General features: G+C 41.8%; 1 protein-coding gene across 1 annotated transcript in view; it reads right to left on the reverse strand.

The window, feature by feature from the left end:
* Positions 1 to 5950: 5950 nt before the first annotated feature.
* Positions 5951 to 14125, reverse strand: part of ttc7b (tetratricopeptide repeat domain 7B) — a 39997-nt gene continuing 31822 nt past the window's right edge. The window contains 3 exon segments of the mRNA XM_074691836.1: positions 5951 to 8890; positions 9154 to 9227; positions 12057 to 12259. Of these exon segments, the coding sequence (XP_074547937.1) occupies positions 8743 to 8890; positions 9154 to 9227; positions 12057 to 12259 (425 nt within the window). The 3' untranslated portion in view covers positions 5951 to 8742.

Below are 14125 nucleotides of genomic sequence, written 5' to 3' on the forward strand. Positions count from 1 at the left end.
TGCTCACTACTACATATTAATGTGTCGTTATTAACACAGAAGATGCTCTCTCAAATCATCTCCCACACATTTACTCTCACTGTGTTTCCATCACACAACCACACAGAGACACACAATACCCCTCTTCTGGCTCCAGCTCCTCTCATCCACATTAATATTTAAGTTTTTCACCTGACAGCCAGAAGAATGGAGGGGGAAGCAAGTGTGCGTGTGTGTGTGTCAGGGTTCAACATCCCATTCAGCTCTGAAGCAGATATATTCATTCTATTTTTAGTTTTCTTATCATCTATGATGGTTTTGAAGAAAAGCGCTGAATTTTCTGACCACTGTGTGGAGAGAAAAGATGAAAAGTCTAAATGTGGGAATAGAAAACATGTACAACCAATCATCACACTGATATAAAAAAATAAACTTATGGCTCAGATGACTTCACTCTCTGGGTATAGAAATATCACTATGATCACTAGCAGTTGTGATCACTGGTAATAATAATAATAATAAGTTGATTAGTTTTTAATGCCAGCTTTCAGGGCTTAACTTTAACTATTTTGCTCACTAGCCACTGTTGCCAGTGGTTTCTCAGAGTTACTAGCCACTCAGTGTTTTCACTAGTCAAAGTTTTGTTGTTGGATAATTATGTTTAATATGATTAAAGCTGATTATGACATGCTTAAGTTTACCTGAACAGAATTCAAAACTTTTTTAGATGTAATTGACCCCTGTTTACACTCAAATCAAGACTACATTGATGTTTAACACTACAGGTTACATATGCAGTCTATGAAGATAAAGTAAAAAAGGAGGAGTTTATTATTGCATTTAATAAATAAGAGCCACTGTCTACTTAGATATTCAATGACAACAGTAATTTTTCCACAATAAAGTAAATACTATAGTTTGTGGACTACAAGTCTCTCAGCGCCATGACCCAAACACGCTAGTCGCTATGATGGAGAAAAAAAAATATTTGAGTTTTATTTAGAAATATTTGGTATAGTTACAGTATTTCCAGAGAGAACTAATAACATACATCTTTGAGTTAGCATTTGTATATTTCAAGGTTTAAATATTGATCCTATGGCACCTCACTCTGAAACCATAGTTAAGTTTCAGTTTCTTTTCTGCACATGCGCTCAAACACTACAATTAAATAATTCAACCTGCCAAAGTGGCTGGTGAAAGTGTCAGTGTTACCCACCACTGTTGAAATTCACCTGCATTTGGCGGGTCAGTAGGTGTCAATGTTGAGCCCCATCTGCTACCAAGACCAAGAGGTATCAGGAGGTAGGTACCCAATGATTTTTACATTCCTTTCTGTAAGATTTGTAAAGCAAATGTTCCTTTAAAAATGTGAGGAAACCCTTTTTTTTTTTTGCCGGGAAAAAAACTAAATCAGCATAGAGAGCAGAGGTATCACTTTGTCCACAGGAGGCTCCAAATTCAATACAAACTGAAAGTTCCTCACAGGAGCTTTGATGGCAACAATAAGTAAGACGTTAGATGTAAGCTGTCTTGGGTCTCTGTAATGGATCAGCTTTAGATCAGTTCATATTTCTGGAGAAATTCTCAAGATAAGGTTTTTTTGTGATTGGTGCTATGTAAACAAAAACTGATGGATGGGTTGACGCAAGTTGATGCAGTGGTTGGCGCTGTAGCCTCACAGAAACAGTATCTTGTTTTGGGCTCAGATGTAGCTGCTTGGTTAAGGCTGCTCCCAGTGAGATTAGCTTTGGGGTAGTTGGCCCCAGGGCAAGTGGCCCAGACAGACCTGGTAGACCTAAAGAAACAGTGAGGGTTTACTGGAAACGCCTGGCTGAAGACCCTGTCAGGATGATCTTCAACTCACACCTCCGCCAGAGCTTCAAATGTGTCCCGGGGTGGCTGGGGACATGGAATCTGAATGGACCATGTTCAGCAGTGCCAGCCAAGGTGGCTGTCAGGAGTTGCTGGCACAAGGCAGCTGGTGCTTGTCACTGTAATCCCTGAACCTGTGGGTGGACACCAGAGGTGAAGGGTACCATCAAGCCAAAGAAAGAGTCTTACAGGGCATGGTTGGCTTGTGGGAAGCAGTTGACAGGTACCAGCAGGCCAAGCTGTGCGACTGTTGTGGTCACTGAGGCAAAAACTTTGGCATGGGAGAAGTTCGGAGAGGCTCTGGCAAACCGTCTGGAGGCTTAGGAAGGGAAAGCGGCCCTTTGGCCACACTGTGTGCTGTGGGGATGGTGAGCTGCTGACCTCAACTGAGAGTAAAGTTGGGCGATGGGAGGAATACTCCGAGAATCTCCTCAATTCTACCAACATGCATTCATTCATGATGTTTGGTCTCTGTGATAAATCAGCTCTAGATCAGTTCATATTCCTGGAAAGCTTTCCAAGATAAGTTTTTTTTTTTGTAACTTGGTGCTGTGTAAACAAAAACTGATGGATGGGTTGGCACAAGTTGAAGCAGTGGGTGGGGCTGTGGCCTCACAGAAACAGTATTTTGTTTGAGCTCAGATCCAGCCGCTTGGTTAAGGCCTCTTCCAGTGAGATTGGCTTTGGGGTGGTTGGCCCCAGGGTGAGTAGCCTGGGGTCCGACTTGTAGCCTGTTCCCTGCTCCCCACTATTGCACTGTTCTGACTAAGAGCATCATGCCTGTAGCCTGTAGGTGCAAGCAAGTGTGAGATGGGTTTATGGAATCTAGATGTCAGCCTTAGATTGGCTAATTCAGTTTGACTGGGGTAGTGGTTCCCCTTTTTAAAAAGGGGGGACCAGAGGGTGTGTTCCACCTGACCAGGGGGATCTCACTCCTCATCCTTCCTGGTAAGGTCCACTCCAGGGTGCTGGAGCAGAGAGAAGAGTTTGATGGTTGGCCAGACCTTGGATACAAGAGGAGCGGTGTGGTTTTTGTCCTGGCTGTGAAACACTGGGCCAGCTATGTACCCTTGCTTGGGTGCTTGAGGGGGCATGGGAGTTTGTCCAACCAGTCCACATGTGTTTTGTGGACTTGGAAAAGGCTTTTGACTATGCCCTGCGAGGTATCTTGTGGTGGTTGCCCCGGGAATATGGAGTTGATGGCCCGTTGTTACGAGCTATTCAGTCTCTGTATTGCTATAGTGAGAGCTTGGTCTATATTACCAACAATAAGTCAAACTCGTTCCCATTCAGGGTTGGACTCAGCCAGGGCTGCCCTTTGTCACCGATTCTGTTCATGACTTTTATGGACAGGATTTCTAGGTGCAGTCAGGTGGCAAAGGGAGTCTGCCTCATTGAACACCAACCTCCAGCCTGCACCTGGGCGGTTTGCAGCCGGGATAAAGATCAGCATCTCTAAGTCTGAGGCCATGGTTCTCAGTCGGAAAATGGTGGACTGCCCACTCCGGGTCAGGAGAGAGTCTTTGCCCCAAGTGGAGGAGTTCAAGTATCTCGGGGTCTTGTTCACAAGTGAAGGGAAAATGGATCAAGAGATCGACAGACGGATTGGGGCGGCGTCAGCAGTGATGCGGACGCTATACCAGTCTGTTTTGGTGAAGAGAGAGTTGAGCTTGAAGGCAACGCTCTTGATTTACCAGTCAATCTACGTTCCAATCCTCACCTATGACCACGAGCTGTGGGTAGTGACCAACAAGATTGCAGATACAAGCGGCTGAAATGAGCTTTCTCTGTAGGGTGTCTGGGCTCAGCCTTAGGGATAGGGTTCGTAGCTTGGACATCCGGGAAAGGCTCGCAGTAGAGCCGCTGCTCCTCCACATCGAGAGGATCCAGATGAGGGGTTTCAGGCATCTGGTGAGGATGCCTCCTGGACGCCTCCCTGGGAAGGTGTTTCGGGCATGTCCAACTGGGAGGAGACCCTGGGGCAGACCCAGGACACAGTGGAGAGATTATATCTCTTGACTGTCCTGGGAACGCCTTGGTATCCCCTCAGAGGAGCCGGTAGAAGTGGCTGGGGACAGGAGCCATTGGTCTTCGCTGATGGCACTGCTGCCCCTGTGACCCTAAAGCGGTGGAAAATTAGATTTAACTGCACTCGTGGAAGACTAGGAGCACAGTTGGATGATTGAATGGGGTGTTGAAAAGGTGTTTTAATGCCTGACCTACCTAAAAGTACACTGTTAAAATGATTTTATTGGCCCTCTATATATTACTTTGATTTCATAATTATATTTACAATAGGTTCTCCACATAAACCTCAAAAGATTAAATATGATTTGATAGGCCACTTCTTTTTTTGTTTTGTTTTGTTTTTTACAGCATTTACAATGTAAAAGCTTTTCTCAGTTCTTGTACTTAGTGTTAGAACTATTCAAATCAATTACATAATTTAAATCTAATGAGTGATGTCACTAACGGACCCACTAGTAATTTTTACTTGAACATATTTGAAACTTAATTATTTATCAAGAACTGCACTGTAAGCCCTGATAAGTAGAGTTTACTTGAAAAAAGTGAGGCATGTGAGCCTGTAATCCTGATCTTGGGGTGTCTGGATCACAATGATCCAATCTAAAAAGTTTTGAAAAGCCAGGAAAAAAATTTACAAGATCATCTTTGTCTTGAGTAGGAAAAAAAGGACTAAAATCTGGATCATTTGGTCCAGATAAACTTTTCAAAAAACTGTGTCGGATGATACGTGTGCTTCTCTGATGATGAACTTGATGCCTTTTTTTATACCTAAAAAAGCAAACCACACCATCAGTAGAAAGACAGATTAATTTAAATGTCCTCGTTTAAGCTGCAGAAACAACCTGTTTTCTCCACAGTAAAGTCTCTGGATGAGTGATTTGTGTATCTGTCAAAGAAAGAGATTTATGTTAGAAATAAAACACACTAACACACACACAGCTAAAAAGTTGCTCAGAAGGAGCTTTAAATTCAACAGGGACAATCTCAGTCCTCAGGATATCATTTATTTCACTGTCAGTTTGATAATAATGGAATGTGAAATGAATATTTAATGACTAATATCAGTTGACCACGTACTGTCCACGTCAGAGCTGAGGCCGTGACCTTTCAGAGGCACCAGGTGTTAGTGATACCTGAGAGAGCAGTAACAGAGTACGAGAGCGAGCTGTGGCTTCCTGACACTCCAGGACAAAGCCTGTCAGCGCTGTAATCCTCTGATAAAAACACACACAAGAGGACACACCTATCCACTGACAGACGCACACCTGAGAAAGTAACACACACTGCTGCCCGAGGTCAGAGCCGGAGGGAATACCACACACAGACACACACAAACACACACTGGTCTCTACAAACTGAAATATTAAGCTGAAAGGTCAATATTCTTCTTCTTATGAGTATACAGTGAGTCATAAAATGAAGCTTTATGTAAAATATGACATTCAACAAAATTCACTAGAAGTCCCACTTTTTCTTTGAACTTTTATTCTCTTCATCATCGTCATCATCATCCTAACATCAGTCATTCATTTACAGCACAAAGGACTCACTGAGCTGAATCAGTCCATCCTTTCATCCTCAGACAGCATCTCAGTAACATCATTCTCCAAAAAATAGAGTTATAATTTACTCTCTAAAATAACAACAATAATACACCTGGAACAGTCAAATATACAACAGTAATCTTTGTATTTATCATGAAAATCAAAGAGAAAAATATCTATTCATCTAGTTTTATTGAACATGAATGTGGCTTAGACAGCATCATCAGAGGCTGGGTTTACACACGACAGATGATCAGACTTTGGTCGGATAGGATCTAAGGGTAATGTAGGAGCTGCAGTTTGAAGTGGCACTCCTGATTTTGTCTTCATGTTTGTTTATGCTTGAACTCCAGCATGTAAAATAAAAACAACACGAGCACCATTTTAGAAGACACAGCTCAGTATGGTGACAGGAAATGGGTAAAAATGTTCAGCCTGCATACGAATGCCCAAAAAGCTCACTCTGTTCATTCTCTGAACTCCTCAAGCTGTATGGGTGATGCCAAGCAGATTTGATCACTTAGTTCATGTTTTTATGCTAACTTAAGCTACAAGAGGGGGTTTCTATGGGATGAAATTTACGACACTGGAAACTGACTTTAATTTGTTATATTCAATTTGAAAAACATGATCAGAAAATGAATTAAATGTTTTGAAATTAACTTTTTTTGCATAACCTACCGGAAAATTGAACTCCTTTTTGCTGAGGACTGAAACTTCAGTTTTCACAGACATGAAGAGGATTTTCTGTGAATCTGTGCTCGAGTACTCTTCCTCACAGATGTAAATGGCATAATAGTCATGTCACTCTGACCTGAATTTGAAATTAAATGAATATTATATTTCTAAATTAAAATAATAAAGACAGTTGGATTTTCAAGCAAGTCACTACAATTTCATGCAAATAAATTCAGTTTAAAAACATTAAATTCAATTTCAGATCATGTTTTTAAATCCAGTATAATAATTAGAATTCAGTTCCAGAGGCACAAATCTCAGCCCATAGTTTCCAAAAACTGCGGTCACAGTATGCTCTTTGTTCTTTTGGATGCACTAAAAATTCACAGATATTTGGACGTTTTTATTCCCAACAGTACCTTCAAACAAAGCTTATTGTGTTTTCATAAATTTCATGAATCACTGATGTCTCAATCATGATTCTCCTTTTGTCAAGTTTTTAAGAGTAAAAATCGTCTTTGACACTAGTTTGCTGTTCTGTGTTTTGGTAGAAACATGTTGATGACGCAGACAGCGGTCTATATAAAATAAACCAGCTCCTATGAAGATAAAAAAAAAATCATTATAGGTTAAGAAAATCCAAATGATTTTTATATTATGGTGATTATTGACTCATTAAACATATAAATACTGTGATTGATTTCTACCAAGTATAACTGCTAAGGTACACCACACAATGAAGCTCATAAAACTGATCATTATAAAATCATATTGTAACAGATGTGTTACCACAGTGTGACCCACAGTGGGGTCATAACCCACAGGGAGGGCTGTGGAAAACGGACAGAAGATACCTCTAAAAAAATCTATAATAATTCTATTAAATTTAGAAAAAAAGAGTGCATAAATGAAAAATACAACTACTCAGATGAAAATGTCTCCATTGTGTTGTTTTCTTTACTGCCATATGAACCCTTAGGTGACGATGACAGAAACAAACTGTGCAGACAAGCTGAAGTATCTCAGTCCAGTTTGAAACTCAAATGCACACAAACCTACCTCTGTCTGCTTATCAGTATCCCTGTTCACTGCTACAGTCTAAACATGAACATTATCTGTACTCTGTAGATTTTTGTAACCACCTGATAACCTCTTTTCTTTTGTGCTGCTTTAACGTAATGGCCTTTTGGTGCTCAGAGGACGGTGAGTCTGTGGCATATTGTTTGGGAACTCCTGGTCGTCTTCATGGTGCAAAAAATAAAAAATAAAGTGAATAAGAGCTGTGGTTCAGATTATCATATAATACCAAACTGATTGTTTCCTGATTCTAACTGGTTCCAAACATTAAGTGATATTTGAATAGTACTTTTCTTTCACGCTGTCTCAGCTGTGTCTGAGGGGATAGGCGACAGTTTTGATTAGATGATCAGAGTGATTTTGGATCAACTCTTTTCTTTACTTAAAAAAAGCTGCACATTATGTAAAAAAACTATCACAAGAGCATAAATGTAGACATATGTGTGTAGAGTTTACATTTCAGAAGCACCAGTTAGTCCATCAGTCTAAGTGTGTGCCCCATGTAACAAACGCTAAGTCGTTTTGGAGGTTACTGGTTTGATATTTGGCCATTTCCCACATTTCCTGTCTACCGTCAGCCGTCATATCCAATAGAAGCAAAAATGTTACACTTTCCAGTAAAAATAAAAAAGAAAGAGTGTAAATTTCATGAATTCTAGAGAACTATAAAAATTTGATAACCCATACGTTATAAATAACATGGTTTTATAGAATTTCTTGAACATGTGGGACGGATATAACTTCAAATCTGATGTGCTGTGTGTGTGTAAAAGCAGCAGCTGTTTTGGCATTTAGACTTCACTGACTGATTACTTCTCTGTGATCGATTGATCATGTCTATCAGTGCTGCAGTGAACTCTCAAAGGTCAGTACAGCAGATTGAACACATACAGTGTGTGTGTGTGTGACAATGTTTGAGATCATTACTAACATTTTGCTCATTAAAGGAATCATTAATTATACTTTTTATGGCACAAAATTTTATTTTTCATCCAATTGGCCCAATGTGTGTGTTTGTGTGTGAAAGAAAAGTGAGACAGTGTGTGGATTTTTAAACGTGTAAACAAAATGTAAACTCTGAGGATCTCTGGGTGCTCGTGAAGGGAGAGAGGGAACTCAGATTTAACGTTATTTACATCTTTGAAAAGGAAGAAACAACAAACACACTCACAGCATACTACAAATCACACACAACCACACACAAGTACACACAGGTGATACTTCAGCACACGTACACAGACAGGGGTGTGCACTCACAGATACAAGCACACTTAACACGTACTCTCACACATACAGTTACAGCAAGGCATTGTGGGAAGGGAGTGTGGACAGGGGCAGCATATGTGTGTGTGGTTTAACATTTTATACAGGTTGTGTGTCTGAAGTTATGGCAGTAGAACTGTGTTATTGGCATGCAGGCATGCTGTGTGTAAATATGTGTGTGTATGAGTGTGTGCGTGTGTAGGTCCAAAATCTGTGCCAATGTGCTACAGTACTGAGGCAATAACTTTAAAGTCTGTGAGTATGTGTGTGTGTGTGTGCATGTGTGTGTGTGTGTGTTTCATAGCGCTCTGGGAATGATGGTGAAGGGCAGGATGGGGCTGCTGGCCTCCAGCTCCAGCGCGGTGAGGAAACACTCGGTGGCAGCGGCGGCGTTTCCCTGAGCCTGCAGGACCTCCCCCAGGCTGTTCCACACATCGTGAGCCGTACTGAAGACAGAAGAGGAGACGAAGAGGAGGAGACGAAGAGGAGGAGACGAAGAGGAGGAGACGAAGAGGAGGATTAAAAAGAGGAGCGAAAGAGGTTGGGGGTAAAGTTTAGGAGAGGAGGTGAGAGGACAGAGGGGAGTAGAGGACAGTGTTTTCCAGAGGGAGGAGAGGAAAAGAGAGTGAGGGAAGAATGAATGGATGAATGAATGAGCTGAACTATAAGAACTCAGTACACACACAAACACACATACACACTCCCCTACCTGTTGACCTGAACAGCATCTCGCAGGACTTTCTCAGACAGGCTGTAGCGCTGCAGCTGGTGAAGAATCAGACCCTGTGGAGCAGAAAATATGACGCAAGATTAAAAATAACTTCAGGTTTAAAGCATGAAACACATCGACCGATCCAACAAATGACCTGACGGACGGACAAGGCACGCTAACATTACTGACATGTTTCTAGGCTAGCTATACTTATAAGTGACCAGATTTTACTTTGAGCATCACTGTTGACTCCAGAGTATGAGACGTCAGGGAGGAGCTGTGGAGTCCTCAAGTTACTCTGATTAAGGTGAAAAACTAAGTTGAGGAATTATCTGTTTTCTATGTTATGTAATCAGGTTGTTGTTACATAATGTGTTAAATGTAGATAATATTATTTATTTATTATTTATGATATCATCATCAGCTGTTTGGCATTTTATTTCCATTTTTTTTTTACCATGCATCATAGTTTGCAGGCAGCAGCTCACACTGAGCAGCTCTGCATTTGTTGATTCAGGATTACAGCAGAAAACAAGGTGTTGTATTTATAACTGACGCTCTGTAAACTTGTTCCTCCTGAGTTATAGGGAACTGTTTGCTTACCTGGAGGTTTTTGAACTTGTTTTTTGTATGCTTGATGCATATACAGCCAAAGACAAAAAGGGTTTAAAAAGAAGCTAAAGCTAATTGACCATGTGATCTTATTACAGAGGTTAGAAAACTGGGTGGGGATCTCTGGCACTGCTTTCAACTGGTTAAAGTCTTGTCTCAAGGACAGGATGTACTTTTTTGAAATTGGTAACTGTGTCTCAGACCAAATGGCTTTTACCTGTGGGGTTCCCCAGGGTTCAATCCTGGGACCCCTATTGTTCAGTTAGTACATGGTTCCATTAGGTCAGCTAATACGCAGCTATGATGTGTCCTACCACAACTATGCTGATTACCCTCAGATATATGTGTCACTGACAGCAGGAGAACATGGGCCTGTGGATTCACTCTGTCACAGTATTGAACAGATCAGTATGTGGATGCAGAACAATTTCCTCCAGCTGAACTCAGAAAAAACTGAAACCACTGTCTGTGGCCCAGAGAAACAAAGAGAAAGTGTCATCAGCAAACTTGAAACTTTCTCTCTAAATGTGAGAAACAAGGTTAGAAATCTAGGAGTAAATTAGACTCAGACCTGAACTTCAACAGCCGCATTAAATCGACAACGTCAGCAGCTTTTTACCATCTAAAAACATTGACAAAATCATCTCTCTTAATCAGCTGTAGGAAAGCTGCAGTACATTCAGAACGCTGCTGCTCCAGTCCTGACCAGAACCAGGAAATAAGACCATATAAGTCCAGTGCTCAGATCTCTGCTCTGACTTCCTGTGGCTCAGGGAATAGACGCTCTGCTTAAGCACAAGTTTCTTCATGGTTTAGCCCCAAAGTACATCTCTAGAATGCTAGAACCATATGAACCAACTTGGATTCTGAAAACCTCAGGAAGGGGTCTCCAGCCTGTCCCCAGAGTCAGGACTAAACACAGTGAGGCTGCATTTCATTTTTATGCTCCTAAAATCTGGAACAGTCTTCCAGAAGATGTGAGACTTGTTATTCACCTTGTGTATTAGTTGTGCTCTACAGATAAACTTGCTTTGCCACTGTCATGAGGACATGACTCTTACCAAGGCCGTGTGTTTGTTCTGAGCCAAACGAAAAGAGGGCAGATGTTTTTAACTCTTCTTTTCTTTAAGACAACTTTTCCCAGGATGCAAAGTGACAAGGTAATGTATCTATTTATTATGTCCTGCCAGTCATCTACCAATCAGAGCTAACATAACTTCACTCTTCATTTTATTGATAGACTCTCAAGTTTGAACAGACCACTGCAGAATAACTGCTGACTGTGGGTTGGAATCAACATAACACAAACAGTTTAGCTTGTGTTTTAGCCTTTAGCTCGTGCTCTATCTCTCCTGTTTATCTTTCTTCTGCTCTTCTATCCTTTTTCTGTCTGACAGTTAGGCTCCAGTGTCCACCATCACTACAAAATTAATCACAGAAATCATTTTCAGCAGAGAAAAACACAGATCTCTCTTCTCATTTCTAAACTTTGTCAGCTGGTGTGGTGTTGTCATAGAGACTTTGACATGCTGTAAATCAGTCTGGTCCTGTGGGACCCAATCGGGGGGCTGAGCACTTAGAAATGACCTTATTTGGTGCTCATAATCTCATTTCAAGCTGTTGAGTAAGATTGGGCATATATCTAGAAGTGAGACTTTCTCAAGATCACTAAGTATCACAGGGACTCTAAATTTTTCCACATTTGCTTTTTACAATGTGGGGACGTCACTTTTTGCATCACTATAGTTTTTGTGCCAAGAACTTGTGCACTGAGGGATATTCCTTGTCGTTTTGAGTGCAACAACAAACTGCTATACAATGCTTTAATTTTTTGAGCGCTACATTTTTTTGTAATTAAATACATAATTAACGTGTTAAGGTCCCAGTCCCAGTTTTTGATAAAGTCTAGTTTAAAAATGTTAGCTGAGGACTTTTGTTCTGGCTTCATTGAACCAGCAGTAACTTAATCCAGTAGAATAAAGCATGGTCAGTCATCCCTGATGCAAATGGGCCTCTAATTTTTTATTGTCTGCACTACAAGCAGAGGGCAGAGTGTTCATAATGGGGTTGATCCAATAATAGAGCAGAAAAAAATGGAGACACTGTCCCCTCTCTTCACAGAGGGTCTAATGGAGCTGTCCCAAAGGACTGTGGCTGATTACATAAAACAAACAGACCTTTTAAGGATGCAGCAGGCAGATAGGACAAGTGTGCAAAGTTCTCAAGAGACCACGACAAGGACAGAGCAGAAGGACATCACATCCACAGTTTGTTTGTTTGTGAATTACCAGTCTCTGCATGGTCTTGACGTGCGTGGGGTTGATGGACAGGGCCTCTTCATACCAGCGTTTGGCCTCGTCCATGTTGCCCCTCAGCTCAGCGATCTGCCCTCTCATGTACAGCACGTTGTGGGATGTGGGGAAGAGGTTGGCGGCTTCTTGTGTGCAGGCTGAGGCCTCTGCAGGCTTTGACATGCCAGTGTACACCTCAGCTGTGAAAACATCACAAACGTGGATATGGAACAATGAATGAAATAAGTTTTCTGTCTGTTAAAAAAAAGCATGCATGCATCTCTGTAGACATTGAATTCACAAAAGTAATCATATATATTTAGCTTCTGCTCTGTTACACATTTACAGGACGAAATCACAACAGGAACAACATATTTTAGCCGTTGTGGGAATATTTAGGCAGATCTTTCAGGATCAATGTGTCTACTCAGTTTGGATGCTGTGAGACTCAGGTCGGTTGAAGTTTCAGTGTCTGTTTTGTCTGATATCAATCTTTTGGCCGAGGTGAGATTTCTTTTATCCAAAAAGCTGTTTGAACTCGCTTTCCTCAAAGCCAGTAGACTCCATTAACAACAACAATTATTTTACCTTGCATGACCTGAGAGCTCGAGCTGCCTCAGTCAGTTTGTCTGTGCTATTGTGTGAGTTTAGTGGTTTTAAAGATTAGCTTAGAGCAAACAAGGTTTTTGTACCACACAATTAATCAAAAAACAAGAGAATGCCAGGTGCTTGAAGCAGTGCAGACACGATTTCCCAAGCCCTGCAACACAAAACTATTGTCTTCGTCAATGGTGTGTGGTAGTTTCAAAAAGGAGTGGGTTTGCAGGAGTTTCAAGTCTCAGAACAGGAACCTTCTTTAAAGTTTGAGACAAACTGTAATGATCAACAAATGAAAGAAACAATCATCAAAAAGATGATGTTATATAAGCTTTAGACACATTTGGCTCTAATTTCATAGACCAGGCACAAGCACAGGCGCACCTGCCCTGCACCAGCCTTCGCCGTGCGGACAGGACGTGACCGGCACACTTTGCAAGTTTCCTGCAGTGCCAAGAGAGGCGCACTCAAGGCGCAGAGGAGCGCAGAGGAGCGCAGAGGAGCGCGTTCACTCCTCCCTCCGCGCAAATGGCAGAGAGGGAGGAGAAAAGCCGTGAGTGGGTTTAACACAGCTGAGCGCTGTTTTCACCAATCAAATGAGCGCCTCTCCTCGCCTTTAAATGCCCTGCGGCCGAGGGGCAGCATCTGATTGGTCTGAGTGATCCCCAGCACTGCGGAAACAGTGCTGGTAGAGGAGTTGGTCAGAGCCGCTGTCCCTGCAGCAGGACAATGGACAGCGGGGCGCATCAGAGGACACGACGCACATCACCGTGTGGGCCAGCTCCCGGGACAGATGTAATCTGTTCCTTTGTCTTTAATAGGAGTACAAAATGAAGAGACAGTTACACAGCTGGCTTATCCATCCAGAATACTTTTGATCCACCTGCACTCCTGGTTTGTCATCGCCAAGCAGAACCTTTGATGATATACTGTATACTCTCCCAGTGTCTCCACCTCATCCTCCTTACAACAATGTACTCCATCTTTTTAGATCACGTTAAAAATAAATACTAAAACAGAGAAATATGGGAAATCACAGGTAAATCCTGAGTGACACACATTTATTTTCTCTTTTTTGTTCTTTTATTCTCTCCCTCTTTTCTTTGAATTAAATGAAATGAGAGAACCAGATATATACCCAGTATCAGATGTTAAGGCTGTTTATTGTTTAATTGTAAGATGTGCATCAAACTTCCAGCTGCCGTCAGGTTAACTTTCCATTATGACAAACGGCTTTAAACTGATTACTGTGATTGTTTACTGTATTAAAATGTGCCTGGCACTCTGGAAACCTGCCTCTGAGGCTTTCATGACATGTGCGCACATGTGCGCACATGTGCGCACATGTCACCAAATTACAGCTGCGGATCGTGCGCTCCGCCTTGCGCGGAGGATAGACCAGGTTGGAGCTGGCAAGCTATCAGCTCACTTCACTGCGCCAACATGAATCTGCTGACACCTCCCTCTGG

The sequence above is a fragment of the Halichoeres trimaculatus genome, unplaced genomic scaffold (genome assembly GCF_033239565.1).
Source record: "Halichoeres trimaculatus isolate MK-OKI-2021-1 unplaced genomic scaffold, fHalTri1.1 fHalTri1_scaffold_17, whole genome shotgun sequence".
In the NCBI taxonomy this organism is placed as follows: Eukaryota; Metazoa; Chordata; class Actinopteri; order Labriformes; family Labridae; genus Halichoeres; species Halichoeres trimaculatus.